Source organism: Brienomyrus brachyistius, chromosome 6, assembly GCF_023856365.1.
Source record: "Brienomyrus brachyistius isolate T26 chromosome 6, BBRACH_0.4, whole genome shotgun sequence".
NCBI lineage: Eukaryota > Metazoa > Chordata > Actinopteri > Osteoglossiformes > Mormyridae > Brienomyrus > Brienomyrus brachyistius.
In genome coordinates, this window is record NC_064538.1 from 12861996 (window position 1) to 12878198 (window position 16203).

The window sequence follows — 16203 nt, forward strand, 5'->3', positions numbered from 1 at the left end:
CCGAGACGGATTATTGCACGCGTCCCACTGCACGCGTCCTGCTGGCTGTGCTGATTTCACCGATGACTCATCGGCATGTGACCTGGTCCAGCAAAGCTGTCACTGTCCACGGCGTCTGGCTCTGGCGAGGAGCAGCGCTGCGGAACCCGCCACCCTGTCCTCATCTTCCTTCACACCCTCCCCCTTGGGAAGAGGAGGGAGCTGTTTCTGCAAAAATTGTGCGGGATAAAAATACGCCTGGCTGTGACTGCAGCGGCTGGCTGGTCAGGTGGTCCATGCCTCCTCAGCATCAGCACAAGCAGAGAGGCCTTCGCCCTGCACCCCACCCCCTCTGTCCCGTCGACTGCTGATTCCTGTCCCCCCCCCCCCCACCCCCTCGTTGGCATGCCTACTCCCATGATTCCCCTCTTTCTCTATCCAGTGTGGAAGGGGACCCCCCGATCTCTGAAGTGGGCAATTTCTCAGACCCTCAGTGCAGCCAGGCCCCGTATCTGCGTGGTGCCGATCGATACAGCGACGGTGGCGGGCTCCCCAGTACCCAGGGACCACCGGCCGCCCCGCCGAGCCCTGCTAGTCTGGCCTGGGCACAGCGGAGCCGGCACCAGCCTGCCAGCCTGGCTCTCCGCAAACAGGAGGAAGAGGAGAACAAGAGGTGCAAGGCGCTTTCTGACAGTTATGAGCTCTCTACGGACCTCCAGGACAAGAAGGTGTGTTTTGGGGGGGCAAAATGTCTGCAATTACCGCCCTAGGATGGCAGGCAGAAGGAGGGTGCACTTGTGTGCACGGGTGCTGTCTCTGCATGCGTAATGCTGACGCCATCTTTTCCCACAGGTGGAGATGCTGGAGAGGAAGTACGGCGGTTACTTCCTGAGTCGGCGGGCCGCGCGCACCATCCAGACGGCCTTCCGCCAGTACCGCATGAACAAGAACTTTGAGCGGCTGCGCAGCTCGGCCTCAGAGAGCCGCATGACGCGCCGCATTGTCCTCTCCAACATGCGCCTGCAGTACTCCTTTGATGAGCGGCAGCCCCAGGCACAGCAGCGCTATGCCGGTGCTGGCGGCCGCCCACTCACCCAGGCCGGAGCCCCTGACATGGCCGGCGGCTCCCCGCCCCGTGGTTCTGCTGACCGGCCTGAGTACACTCACTTGGAGGACTCCTTCTCCAAGCAGGTGAGGCTGCGGGAAGCCCTCTGCCCCAGGTGGCACTGAACCCAAGGCATGAACACCTATCTGCTCACCACTGTAGCCCAGCTCTTCATGCTCATGCCAAACTCTGGGCCATTAAACAGGGCCTAAGTTCAGAGTCTCCATCATGAAATGGCTCCATTTCAATTCCGGTAACCAGGCTTCCCAGATCTCTTGAACCTGCAGGGATGCCTTTACAGGATCCAGGCTCCAGTGTCACTTCTCTCTATAACAGTCCCTTAGCTGGCCCCTTAACGTACCATGAGGAGCCACACTTGGAGCTCCTGCCTACTCGTCAGGCCCCCTACAGGGCTGTCGCATGAGTGTGACCGATGACGATATCAGCGACACCAATTACTCCCTCTTACTGTAATTTGCCACAGTGGCTCTTCACTTTGTTCTGGGCGCGAGGAGATATGTGGGATACGTCTCCAAGCTGGTCTGCTCCGCCTCCGCTCCCTCACGCGAGGCTGATTCGTCTCCATCTGCCCTTCAGGTGAAGTCCCTGGCAGACTCCATCGACGACGCGCTGACGTGCCAGTCGGGACGAGAGGACTCACAGGAGGGCAGCAGGGAAGGAGTGGAGGGTGACGATTTCGGGGAGTGCGTGTGGAGCAACAGCAGCAACCCCTTGTCTCGCCGGGGACACGGGGAGCGGGACCGGGGCGGCGGCGGGGGCCTGAGCATGCACGAGGACAGCACGGCTACGTCCTACAGTGACGTCACGCTCTACATGGACGACGGGCTGCCGTCGTCGCCGCTCTCGCTCGATAGGGCTCCCAGTAGCACGGACACTGAGTTCTGGGGCATGGGGGGTGGGGTTGGGGGGCGCGAGGACAGCCGCGACACCGAGGGCGGCGGTAGCAGCAACAGTCGCCGTAGCACCCCCTGCACGGAGTGCCGCGACTACCGGCTGCGGGGGGCCCACCTGCCCCTGCTGACCATCGAGCCGCCCAGCGACAGCTCAGTGGACATGAGCGACCGCTCTGACCGCGGCTCCCTCAGCCGGCAGCTCATCTATGAACAGGAGCCGGGCGGGGGGGCAGGCTCACCCCAGGGCACCCTCAAGCACAGCCCCAACACCCGCACCGTCTCCACCGCCCAAGGCCAAACCCGTACCCCGGTCAGGCCTCATCCCACTGTCCTCCCTGCCCAACTGCCCCATCACGTCGCCACCCACCATCACCACCACCACCATCACCACCACCACCCGCTACACCACCACCAGTACCCCGACACACCACCCTCCTCCGCCTCTCCCCAACAGCAGCCCCCCACCACTCCCCTGTCCTCCTCTTCCTCCGCTCCCATGGCCCCCAGCAGCCTGGAGCAGCCGTGCTGCTCGGATGGCGACAATGACTCGCTCAACTCCACCACAAACTCCAATGAGACCATCAATTGCAGCTCGGGCTCGTCGTCCCGCGACAGCCTGAGGGAGCCTCTGCCCCCACTGGGCAAGCAGACCTACCAGCGAGAGAGCCGCCACAGCTGGGACTCGCCGGCCTTCAACAATGACGTGGTGCAGCGGAGGCAGTACCGCATCGGCCTCAACCTCTTTAACAAGTGAGCAAGGGCGACGGATGGAGGACGAGAGTCCCAAACTTACTGTTTTGCTCCCATTTTTCTTGAAACTCTGCTAAGAGGTTCTGTTACCTGTCTTTTTGTGGTCTTGCAATGTTCTACAATCCTACTTGTCTCGGTACAGGAAGCCGGAGAAGGGCATTCAGTACCTGATAGAGAGAGGCTTTGTGTCAGATACTCCAGTTGGCATTGCCCGCTTCATCCTCGAGAGGAAGGGGCTGAGCCGGCAGATGATCGGGGAGTTCCTGGGTAACAGACAGAAGCAGTTCAACAAAGATGTGTTGGAGTGAGTAAAATGGGCGAGAGAGAAGCAAAAATGAAAGGCTATAGTCAACAGGGAGAAGAATGCTGCCAAAAGGTTCAGAACAGACTCCTTATTAGATGGTAGCCACTACTCTGTGTGAGCTCTACCATGCAGACCAAAGCACTGGTGAATGGTCTTCAAATGGGTGGTGGGTGTTGAGTTTCTTCATCCAGTGGCCATGTGGCGATTTCTTACCGAAGAGCGATATGGCAGTGTTAACCATAGAACAGCCGCTTCGAGGCCTCGGGAGATGTGGGTAGAGAAGCAGTGCCTTTACCTCTCGCTGTTGGTTCCCTTGCGCCTCAGCTGCGTGTTGGATGAGATGGACTTCTCAGGGATGGACCTGGACGATGCTCTGAGGAAGTTCCAGGCCCAGATCAAGGTTCAGGGAGAGGCCCAGAAGGTGGAACGCCTCGTGGAAGCTTTCAGGTACCAGAGATACGTGTTTTGTGTGTTCCTGGGGATGGATGCCTCACATTCCTATTCTGAGAGTCCCTAGGGGGTCCTGAGCTATTCTTACCTACAGCCCTACGCCCTTTTCTGTATGTTACAGCCATTATTCACAATTGTGTGCTGAAGTCTAAATATAGTGTAAATCCCAAAGGGTTATCTCACGTGAGCTTTTTAAGCCGTATGAATTAAATGTATTTGAAAGCCAAAACAGCAGGGTACTCTGGGTAATCCGTGCCTCTCCCTGCAGGCTCAGTACCTTAAACATGCCCATGATGCAGAACCGAGTTTAGGTGCACAGTCACAAGGGTTTTTAACTTTCATTAGCTGTTCGTTTCGGCACACACATCGTGCATTGTGTCCAGTTTACACATGATACATAAAATGTCTTTTACAATATTGTTCATTAACACTGCAGCCATACTGACATTGAACAGTGTTGCCAGACACTCTGTACACACTCCGTGTGCACAGTGAATAAACTATGGAAAACCTGTCCTTTTCCTTGATCTGTAGACAAGGCTGCTCTTCTCCCTGATCTATTGGCAATGTTGCTGTTCTCTTTGGTCGATAGACAAACGCATTCTCTCTGATAACCTAATGTTCTCTGTTGTGTTGACAAAATGATTACGTTAATGCCAAGTTATGGTTCCACCCCTAAAAGTACGATATTAACATATGTTTTATTATTTTGACATACATCAGTGGATTTTAATTAAATAAAGAGATGCAGTTCTGAAAAAAATTGAGACCACAGCAAAATTTCTCATTTCTCAATTTATGGGTATGCGCCTGTGTAAAATGCACATTTTTTGTAAACTCCAGCCTGGCTCTTCCCTGCTTCTCGAATGAAGGGCTTCTTCCTTGCTTTATGTATCTTCAGTCCTGCTTCTAAGAGCCCGTTATGAACCTGTCCTAGCAGTGCACTTCACACCTACACTGACTGATTCCCATTCTTTTTGAAGGTCACTTGAGGTCATCCCCCGATTTACGAGTCACTGCCAGATGATTAACAGTCATCAGTGGCATTAGAAAGTTGCTTCTGCCCTATAACTGGCTGGTTTCTGGCCGTTCCCAGTATCTCCTGCTTCACCTTGTCCTTGTGTACTGCTGGAATCAGCCTGCCCCGCCGTGCAGCCTTCTACCATGATTAAACCAGGATTTAAAAATGCTTGTCTTATAAATATAATACAATATATAGTGGTCTCATTTTTTTTCCAGAGCTGCATTTTTGAGCTACACCTACTTTTTCTGGTGCTTTGCCTAATTACATTTAACCAGGGGATCTTTCCTGCTTTCAGGCTGGTGGTGTAACATTCATAGGTGTTTAACAGGAGTCGTTCTTTGACAATGCTGCTCTTTTTCAGCATCTGAAGCTGTTTCATGTCTGCCTCAGATTTCCTTTGACCTGCCTTACGCCTCACATGCTCCTCTTCTCTTCTCTGCCACCCCCCAGTCAGAGGTACTGTGTCTGTAACCCGGGGCTGGTCCGCCAGTTCCAGAACCCGGACACCATCTTCATCCTGGCCTTTGCCATCATCCTCCTCAACACCGACATGTACAGCCCCAACGTCAAACCCGAGAGGAAAATGAAGCTGGAGGATTTTATAAAGAACCTACGAGGTCTTCTCTCCACTCATGTGTCTCTCACTTGCTGTTCTTTACACACCGCATGCCCTCGCCATGCCTCTGTCCCTCTTCCATGTCCTTCTGCCCACCCCATGGTGGCACTGGCCCCCCATCTCTCTCACAATGCAGTGTTTTGCCTTTCATCTGGGGCTTTCATCTCATCGCTGCCACCTGCTGGCTGTTACTTTCATCTGCATTCCCACTATTCCCCTTTATCCCCTTCCCTTTCCTCATTCTCTCTCTTTCTCTCCCTCTCTCAGTCCATACCTTCAATCCCCCTCTTTCCTTCTTTGTTTCACAGGGGTGGACAACGGTCAGGACATCCCCAGAGACATGCTGGTAGGCATCTACCAACGCATCCAGAAGTGGGAGCTGAGGACCAATGACGACCACGTGTCCCAAGTGCAAGCCGTGGAGAGAGTCATCGTGGGGAAGAAGCCCGTAGGTTCTGCCTTCTATCTACCCATCGAGCTTTGACAGCTATTCCATAGATAAAGAGGAACAACAGATGGAAATAATGTGCTTCGACATACAGCAAGCCTTCCTGCGCTTGCCTTCGGCATCTCGCTGAGGATGTGCAGATTTACAGTCTAACAGTGTTTCTTTTACACACCGGGCCTTTTTACGATTCCCCCATTAAGAAGTTTTGATGCTTAATTATTTTTTACTAAAATAGCAGGCATTATACTGTCAGCAAGTTACAGCACAGAAATTACTGGAAAACTGCTATCTAAATCCCTACCAGGGACACATCTGTTGTACTTTCGCATGGGACCTTTTTGTATACACAACTATGAATATGGCATGCAAGCATGGATGTATATTAACTACATTTTTGATTGGCCAGCAACGAGCCCCGTTTCTCTGTTTTGGGTTAACTATGCTAAAAGTATCACCTGCAATGAAATGGTAGATAGCAGCTTTACGCTGCCCCTGTCATACATGCCTGAATGATAATGATTTTTCACAGACAGTGAAAATTGTTTTGGCAGATCCAGACAGGGCTCAAAATGTTAATTTACAACTCAACAGCGCCTGTAAACTCTCACATGGGCAGTGCCAAATATGTAATCGGTCGATTGAATAGCATTTGAATTTGTTTCAGAGAGTGGTTTTGTGAAACAAAGTGAAAAAAAATGCTCAGTCTTTGAACTGAAATGATCTCTTAGCTACTGGAATAAAATATGGCAAGTCTGATTTCGGGAGTGAACTCGAGGATCGTGCGTGAGTTTGGAAATGGAAAGCTGATGTTGAGCAGCTTGCGGGGAGAAACAGCAATAAGCCATGCTGCTGTCACGGTGACGGCCGAAAACGGAGCTGCAGCCCGCTGCTGATGCTCTTCCCCGTGCCGTGCCTCACCCTCTTCCCCCGCATGGCGCATGGCGCATGCAGGTGCTGTCGCTGCCCCACCGCAGGCTAGTGTGCTGCTGCCAGCTGTATGAGGTACCTGACCCCAACCGACCCCAAAGGAGCGGTGTCCACCAGAGGGAGGTCTTCCTCTTCAATGACCTGCTGGTGGTGAGGCTACCTGCCACTGTGTGTGTGTGTGTGTGTGTGTGTGCGTGTTGTTTGTGTGGCCGGACCATGTGCCAGGCACATGCCCAGAAACCATCCTGGAATGATCCGGCATCTATGCGGAAGGAGTCTCACCGGTTTATGCCATCTTCTCATGTCCCTTGATATTTTCAGGTGACGAAGATCTTCCAAAAGAAGAAGACGTCAGTCACGTACAGCTTCAGGCAGTCTTTCCCTCTAGTGGAGATGCAGGTCCACCTGTTCCAAAACTCCTGTAAGACTCCATCTTTGCAGCCAAAGTCGTCTTTGACCATACTTGTGTTCTTGTATACAGTGGTACCTTGGTTTGCAAGCATAATTCGTTCCGGAAACGTGCTTGTAATCCAAAGCACTCGTATATCAATTTTCCCATAAGAAATAATGGAAACTCAGATGATTCAAAATCCCATGATTCATTTCTTCCCAAGTTCGTTCGGTAAGGCAAGTTAATAAGACCATTCCTGCCAGCACCACAAGTACGATCTTTGCATTCTTGGTACCGAGAAACACCCCAGTCTGATTTTGCCAGCAGAGTCCAAAGAGATCACATGAAAAAACTTTTCTGTGTTTAGATTAATTTATGCGAAGTGCTACAAATATAATATAAGGACACCCTTCGAAAATGTTAAACGAGTCTTGGATAACAGGAGGGCTGAGTATGTTGTACAAGCTCTTGAAGGCTCTGAGTTTGCTTTGTTTGCTATAATGACCTCGTCAGAGGTAAGCGTGGCCCACACAGGCTTGTTATGAAACGGCACAGAGGTATGTGTATCGCCCGTGCTGCAGACTACCCCCACGGCATCCGGCTGACGTCGGCCATCCCGGGAGGGGAGAGGAAGGTTCTAATCGTGTTCACGGCTCCCAGCCAGCAGGACCGCACGCGCTTCACCAGCGACCTGCGCGAGAGCATCGCCGAGGTGCAGGACATGGAGAAGTACAGGGTGGAGTGTGAGTGTCCTTCCCAGGGGCCTCATAAAGGGGGGGGGGGAGTGACAGGGGCCCTTAAATTTGGAATGTAATTGGATGGGTCTGGGTGGGGAGTCCAAAATATCAAACAGCACCCCCAGCTCCACCTTCGGCTGGGCCCTGAGGGTGGTGCAGTCCCATCAGCCATAAGCTAATGCTTGCTACTCCCCCACCTTTCCACAGCGGAGCTGGAGAAGCAGAAAGGGGTGATGCGGCCCAGTCTGCTGGGTGGAGGGGGGGTCGGCGGGGGTGGCACCAGCGTAGGGGGCAGCGTGAAGAGCGAGGCTGTGAACGGCACGCTGGGAAGGCCTAGCCTAGATGACAGCTATGCAGCCGGCGAGGGACTGAAGCGGACTGCGCTCAGCTCTTCACTGAGGGACCTTTCTGAGACAGGTGAGGCTCAGAATGTATATGATGACCGACCTCCTCAAACCCCATCCCATGAACCTGAGCTGACTGTTTCCTAAAAGAAACCCTCAAGGCAGAAGGCCAGGCAGTACGCCCGCTGCTGGGCCTGGGCTTAAATGCAGTGGCATCTCATGTTCCTTAATAAGCGGCTGTGCCTGAGAATGAGCACTGTAAGGCAGTGAGTGGATTGGCTGAACCTCACTGCACAGCTGAAAAGACAAAAAAATGCTCATAAAAGGTGTCGAAAGGTTTCTTCAAATCCGCCTTCCAGTAACTAAGGCTCAGTGCTTGATACCCTGTTATTATTGTGGTTTAGTATCTAAGGACCCCATTGGATGGGTTCAGACCTTTTCACAAAGTTTGTTTTGTAGACATCTAGCATTATTCAAAATAACTGAATCATTCTTTGGTGCACAGTCAGATGCAAAATTACTTTTACTTCCTGAGCCATGGACATTTTAGACATAGTCATAGACATTTTAGACATAGCATGGAATTCCAACTGCTCCTCTGAATTGGGGATTGGCCTCTTCTTTGGCTCCATCTGCTGTATGGTAAGAGAACTACAATGAGTACAAATTCAACATTCACCTTTGTCTGCATATCTTTTTGTACAGTTCCTAAATAGATGAAAATGACTTATGTCACTGTATTAAACAATGAGTTCTCATAATTGTTAAGTGAGACACTTTAGTTACAAACACAGCATTAACTATTGGGTTACCAAATTTTTAGTTAAGGACTGACAGTAATATTTAGAATTTAGTGATCAGTGCTCATTGTTGACACACCACAGCACACAGTGCACAACAACGAAATGTGCCCTCTGCATTTAACCCATATGTGACGGCAGCTAATTCAGCAGTGCTTGGGGGGCGGTACCTTAACCTTGTTTGTAGTACCCAGTACCCGTCCAGTTGTTTTTGTAGTTGCAGACAAATATGATCATTATGACTTCCATGATAACATGCCATGACTTCCCATTTACTCTTGAGCATCTATAGCCAATATAACTAAAGATAACCTGTTAACTCACTACAAACCTTAGCTGCAGTTCTCTTAAAGAACTATGGATGCTTATCCCAGAACTGAAATGAATCTTCATCTTGACAGAGACAGGCACGGTCATTTTGGGTTTGAGTGTACAAACCGGGCCCTTCACCAGATTTAGTCCCAGTGGGAAGCCTTGTTTAGTTTCACTGTCAATGTGAAGCTGCAGTGAACGCATGGGCACGTGCCGCAGTGACCCCTGAATGTAAGGTGACACAGGTGTGTAAAGCCAGGTACCAAGCACACAATCACAGTGGACACCAGCTCCTAACCTGACTCTCCCTGGTTGGGTGCAGGGAAACGCGGTCGCAGGAACAGCGTGGGTTCCCTGGACAGTACCATTGAAGTAAGTGGGGGTGCATTAAAAAAGCAACGGGTGCTTGTACACCCCCTTCAGCAAAACCACTGGGCAGAGACTGGATCTATTGTTTGTGCCCAGTGGTCCTGCATGCCCCATCACTGTCGAGGGACTGGAGTGACTTTGCATGTCCGTGTTCCTGCTTGTCATTTTGGAATTTGTTTCTGGATGTTGTCCATCCTGTTTTACTGTGGTATGTTGCACTGGAATTCCATTGCTGACGTGTTTCTGTGTTTCCACTGTATAAAATGAGCAGACTCCCTGTAAACGGCCAGTCACCCCACCTTCACCGGAGAACATATTAACATATGTGATGCTCAGTTTGCGTGATGTTGATTAGAAAAAGGATAGTTATATAAAATCATTCTGCATTGGTACTGGTACCTTCTAATTCAGTGTATCTAACCCGGTCTGAGACACCCAGATGGTCTGTGTTCTTACTCCCTCGCAGCTCCTTGCCAGACAGTCCATAGCTCCCTGGGAGGTGGGAGGGAGCAAAAACGTGGACTGTCTGGGGGTCCCTGAGGACTGGGTTGAGAGACACTGCTCTAATTCACCATTAAGTAGCAGCAAAAGGTGGACTGACTCTCATGGAGAAATCAGAAAGCAAGCAGAGTGGAGAATCTGTGCCTTAGATCTGGTCCATCTGTCTGCGAGCATGAAACATATCGATAAGATGGCGTTTCCTTACTGCAGGAATGAACGTGGGGCTATGAGTCTGAGAAGCACATAATGCCAAGGGGCACTGTCTCTTTATTGGGTTCTCAGGGCTGCAGAGCAGCTGCTAACAGAGCATGACTGAATGCTCATTCATTTCATGGGCGTTCTTATCCAAAGCAACTTACAGTGGAGGGAAGGGTTACAATTTACATGAGCTCCCTAGGATTTGAACCCACAACCTTTCCTCATTTGTGTTTTCATTCGTTTTGTTCACTGGCATGCTGTCACTGTCGTTGCTGTTTATCTGACTTACCTCATTGGCATGTTGTATAAGCAGTAAGAGTCCACGTTCTCATTAACCTTCTTATTTCCCCCCTTCCTTTCCTCTGTTCCTCTGTACCTCCAACCTGTCGCCTTGCTCTTGCCTCCAACCCCCCCCCCCCCCCCCACCCTGTCCTACGTCGAAGGGTTCCATCATTAGCAGCCCTCGACCACATCAGCGCCTCCCCATGGCAGGCATGGCAGGCGTGGTACCCAGCTGCTATGGCCTGGAAGATTACCGGCCTCACCGCCCCATCCTGAGCCCCGGAGTGGGGGTGGGGGGTGGGCCGGGGCAACAACATACCGCTGCTGGGACAACGGGAGTGAGTGGAGGTGGAGGAGTGTCCAGCAGCAGCGAGAGAGGAGGGCTGGGGAGTGGCAGCGGGGGGAGCAGCTCCGGCTCCTTCCTCGGCTCCCTGTTTGGCAGCAAGCGATCCAAGGCCCCGGGGCCCATTATCCCCCCGGGGCCCATTATCCCCCCGGGACCACATTACCCAGCGCCCGTGCCCCCCCCCACCAGCGGCGGCCCCCCACCACACTCCCCTTCTTCTCTAAGCCAGTCCGAGGTGGGCGGGCCCTCGAAGATCCAAGCCCTACATGCACAGTACTGCCACAGCGGCGGCGCTGGGGGGCAGCCGCCCCCCCCATACCACCACCATCATCGCTACCACGTGCAGACCATCCCGCCACCTGGGCAGACGTCCACCGGCCAGGTCTCAGCCCTGCACACCCTGCAGAGAGGCTCCCTGCCCCGCCGCCCACCGCCCGCAGCCTCCCACGCCCAGCTACAGCAGCTCTCGCAGCTCGGCCCCATGCCCCAGCATGGCCTGCCAGGCCGCTATGCCAACATGGGCATGGCCGTGGGCTGCGTGCCGCCCCCATCCCCACACTCGCCAATCTCCCCGTACCCGCTGTATCACGTGCAGCCCACACACTCTGTCCGGGGGGGCGCCGGGCCAGGCAAGCTGCCCCTCACGCTCACTCACTCCCACCCCCATGCTCACATGCTCCCTCTCTCGCACACGCACACGCACACACACCCAGGCCTCGCCCACAGCCCCCACCCATCTACCGGCCACCCCGGGCATCAGCCTCACTTCGTGTTCGCCACTCCGCCTCCGCCTCCGCCCGGCCCCATCACCGCCCGCCACCTGCCCCAGGGCGCCCAGTATCTGCCCCAGTACCCTCCACTCTCCTCAATCCCCCCTCCCCCACCACACTCCCCTTTACCCCCCCCTTCATCCCCCCTTACCCCACTTACGCCTCTCTCCCCTCACCCCCCTCAGCACCCCGGGCAGCCGCAACAATCGGGCCAGCAGGTCGGCCACGCCGGAGGGGCCGTGAGCGGCGGCACCGGCACGGCAGGCAGCTCCAAGTCCAAGCCTATCAACCGTATCAGTACTGTGGTTTGAGAGGGGCGCAAGGCTGGGGCCGCAGGACCAGGGGGGCCCGGGGGGTGCCGTGGTCGAGGCCGGCGGAGGCGAGCCGGGTCCGCAGGAGGCAGAGTCGGAGGCGACGTCGGAGGGCCGGCCGCCGCAAAAAGCGTAGCCTGCTCCGCCTCTGCTACTTTCATATCCGCTTCCCGCGCGTGTAGCGAGCGAGCGAGCGAGCAAGATGCGTGTGCTGCGGAAAGGGCCTGGCACTGACGCTCATGCGCGCCGCCTCTTCCACATTCCCCAAACCTGACATTTACTGGGAGTCCAGCAAGGACGGCTATGCGTTTGAGGCGACGGCAGGGGCAGACAGGGAGAGGCAGGTTGCTTTTCGGAAGTGAATATTTGTGCTTCGCAAACAAAGGGCTTCTGTTTCCTGATTTAACAGAAGTTACACGAACTGCATGCAGCTGCCAAACACAGGATTCACTAATTGGGTTGCCAAACTTATAGTCAGGGATTGACAGCGTTACGGTTCCATTTTGATCCATTTCACAGCGACTTGGTGGAGGAATTTCATATCTGTCAGAGAATGAACAGATGCCTTTGTTTCTCTGATTAAGCTCAGCTGAAAGAAAGTGGAAGGACTGAGAAAGTAAGCTAAGTGACAAGATAACAGAAGATAAAGGAAGACGCTATACAGGTGCTCAGGTTTCAGTGGAGCGATGCGGGGATGATCGATACAGTAGGACAGCTGGGCGTTGAGTCGGCACGCACACACTGATGCTGTTATTTAGGATAGCAGAAGCATGTGCCTGCAGTCCTGTATATATATGCACTCATGGGCAGAAGGTCAAACAGTGACGGATTTAGCCAGTCTGTGTGCTGCTGTATTCACCCATTAGATACAATATGAACAGCGGCAAACAAAAAGCCCGAGGTCCAGTGACTCTTTGGATGGGTACAGCCTGGACAGGCTGCTGACTACTTCAGACAGCTGCCAGATGGACAAATTTATACAGTTTAACCTGAAGGGTTTCAGACGGAACTAGGCAATATGACTGGAAACATTATTCAGTGATGCCTTCGCGATTTGGCTCATCATCAGTGATGATCCAGCCAAACCAGCATCCAGAAAGTGTTCTTGTTTAAAGTCAACATACATTTTCATAACATTTCAACAGTTTTTTTTTTTTTTATATGTATATACCATTTTTATCCATTATCCATCCCAGTATGGAATGCCATTTTGGACAATTCCAGCAGCCTGTGGGGCAGAATTTGCTCTCCTCTGAAACACTCCCTGTCGAATCGATGGCTTTTTTTTTTAAAAAGAAAAAAAAAAAGATACTGCAGGTCACAGCAAACAGGCAGCTAAAGGTAGTTTCTTTGGAGCTCTGACTGGTCCGTGGCAAGTCCTGCTAGCTTAAAATCATTCCCCCATGCTGAATCAACGCCAATTACCTTCCTGCCTCCTTAGATCTCTGCATCTGAAAAAACAGAGGACTCATTCGCTGTACTCATTCGCTGGTAAACGTATCCTCATGTTTCTATTTTTCTATTTGAAATTGGTGGATTTGTCATCTGTAAACTATAATGCAGTCTAAGTGAAACTTAAAGGTGTTTAACTTTACCATCCTATTTGTACATTCCAAAACTAACTACTATTCTGGATGGTGGAGATGGTGGGTAAACCCTATTTGATCTACTGTATAGACAAAAAGTGTGTAGACAGATCAATGTCATTCCATTTTCATTCTATTTTATCTGTTATCCTGGACATATGGGTGTCTGCAGCAACTTGTGGCGATTTTTTGGAGAGATTATTTAAAACTTGCAGGGAAAAGGACAATCTGAACCATTTAGGTTTTTTACTTTTATTTTTTAGTTAGTCAGTGAATAGCCATAATACTTTTAATATGTTCTTTTTTTCTTCTCCTTCTTGGAATAAGCCAGCAAAGTAGTTCTGAACCAAAGTGGAGCCCTGCAGATGTTTCAATTAGAGTTTACATACTTCGTATTCAGATTTGTAATTCCTCGCATATCCATCCATGTGTGAAGAAGCCACTTCTAAAACAACTAGATCTGAATAAGCTCTGTAATGGGTTTGTTACTTAGTTTTATCAGAGTTACTAGACCACCATTTTTTCCCATACCAAAAGAATGTTTAACATGCATAGAAGTATGTATCAGTAACATTCCATAACATGATAATTGTGGCATTTAAAAGACCCAAATAAGCTGATAGGTGCTGCCATTGTGACTGAGGTAAAGCAGAGAGCAGAGAGACCAATGGACAGACAGAAGGGAGACGATTTGCTCAGTCTGTTGGGATTTATATGCATTTCCCTTCAAGTATTTTTACATTACTGTTATTACTAATTTTTATTTGCAAACTTTAGTCTATTTTTGCTGGTATCAGTGTTAAATTGATCATTCCTATTATGAATATGCTCTTTGTAGAAATACTAATTTTTACTAACAATTGCAGTCCTATGATGAACGAGCAAGAAAAATATGTTATAAATACTCTAGCTATGGAAATCCCTCTCAGACTTTGATTGTACAGGAGAGCCTGATGCTGTGTGTGTTTGAGGTTGAGTTATTATAATGTCACTTATTACTAATATTGTTGAAATTGTTGTTAATGGTGTAACTGCTATTGATATTATTGTTTCTAGCAGAGCAGTTTTTCTATAATTTTTATATTGTCTTCTAAAGGAGTCACACGATATGCTTGTGTGTTTGCGCGCGTCCGATACGCTAAATTTATAGGAGCAACCATTTGATTTATTTCAGTTGCATCATAAAAAAAAACTCGCCGTGACATCTGACCTATATTGTTATATTAAATTACACACTTATTGCAGAGGATACTGTATCTACAGGTGCATATATTCATGGAAAAATATAGCATGTCACTTTGCGCATACACAGAAACTGCAAATCAACATTGTTTATTTTAACTGCATCACAGTGCTAAGGTGCCGCTTTTGGATACATTTTTGTAGCTTTGCGCACAGTGAGTACACTGTTGAGCCCCATTCCTCTTGCCACCACCCTGGCCTCTTCTTCTGTCCCCGTTTCCCCAGTACCACCTCTTTCTCAGCTTAAGTGTGCTTCACGCTGCCTTGGACTTGGCTGTATTCTACTACGTACTATATCATGTTAACAGAAGGGAGCGGCTGAAAGATGCACCTATTGGCTGATGGAGCTCTACTGCACTGTAACGTGCTTGTTCGTGCTGCTTCGGAATTGACTGAGCTGTACAACATTATCGGCATTAATGTCGGCTGGGGTACCCATCGATTAACAGACAGCCTAACCTCTCTTGTTTACTCTTATGCATCAAAGATACTGCATTTGCTCTCTTTTCTCTCTTTTTTATAAAAATTTGAGCCCTCCTGTACCGAGGATTGCGCGTCTCCTCGAATGAAAGCTGAATAATGAAACAAGCCCAACAGACATGACCAATGAGGAAGGGGAGCCTGGAACACAGCGCTGACTTATAGGGAATATGGGAAAGAGAGAGAAGAGAACCTCTGTTGATGTCTTTGGCTTTGTGTATTGGCTATCACTGACTCCAGTCAGAACTGCCAGTGTCTTCCCATTGTGATTCATGTTGCATGTGTATCTGCACTTACTGAATGAAGCTGTACAGACCTGAATGTACATATTATCTTATATAAATAATCAACATTGACTATGGAATGGATTGTACCATGTTTCTGTAATTCAGGGGATTTGGCAGAATTAATATTGTTTTTATCTGGGTTGGGAATGAGGGAAAAATGTCACTGTAAAGTATTAGTACGTGTGTGTCAGAGGTCTTAATATTATTTTAAACAGACCAGAAATATATATGGAATTTTATTTGTATATATATGAGGTTTTAACTGAAGAAATACAGAGAAATTACATGTGAATATTTATTGCTTCTAATACTATAAAACGTTCTTGCTGTGGAAAACGTCGTGAGTTCCTTAGTCTTTCTTTTTAAAGTAGATTTACGAATTACTTGACTTATACTGTTTACTTGTTAATTGTAGTAGAACTGATGAGCAGGACGGAACAAGTTGTGTATATTTCTTACTACAGCATGACAGCACAAATCACAACATAATACTTTACCACAATACTCCATATAAGCCTTCATATTAACTGTAAAATGTAAAGAAAAAAATGTCTTTTAAATATTTCGGGACCAAACTGTGTCGTCAGGGTTGTTTTTCGATATATTCCCGATTTTCTACGCACTATCCGGTTAACCTTCCACTTGCTGAAGTAGTAAAGTCGCCTTTCTCCCGTAACTGGCGTTGCAGTCCCCCCCTCCCCCCCCCATCAGCTGCGTGTCTGCGGGCTAC

General features: G+C 50.0%; 1 protein-coding gene across 1 annotated transcript in view; it reads left to right on the forward strand.

The window, feature by feature from the left end:
* The window catches only part of LOC125744354 (IQ motif and SEC7 domain-containing protein 2-like), a 73347-nt gene extending 57538 nt beyond the window's left edge, over positions 1–15809 (forward strand). The window contains 14 exon segments of the mRNA XM_049016067.1: positions 422–707; positions 832–1170; positions 1682–2748; positions 2891–3052; positions 3377–3499; positions 4977–5143; positions 5451–5590; positions 6542–6667; positions 6839–6938; positions 7490–7651; positions 7853–8062; positions 9424–9473; positions 10613–11681; positions 11684–15809. Of these exon segments, the coding sequence (XP_048872024.1) occupies positions 422–707; positions 832–1170; positions 1682–2748; positions 2891–3052; positions 3377–3499; positions 4977–5143; positions 5451–5590; positions 6542–6667; positions 6839–6938; positions 7490–7651; positions 7853–8062; positions 9424–9473; positions 10613–11681; positions 11684–12060 (4378 nt within the window). The 3' untranslated portion in view covers positions 12061–15809.
* The last annotated feature ends 394 nt before the right edge of the window (positions 15810–16203 follow it).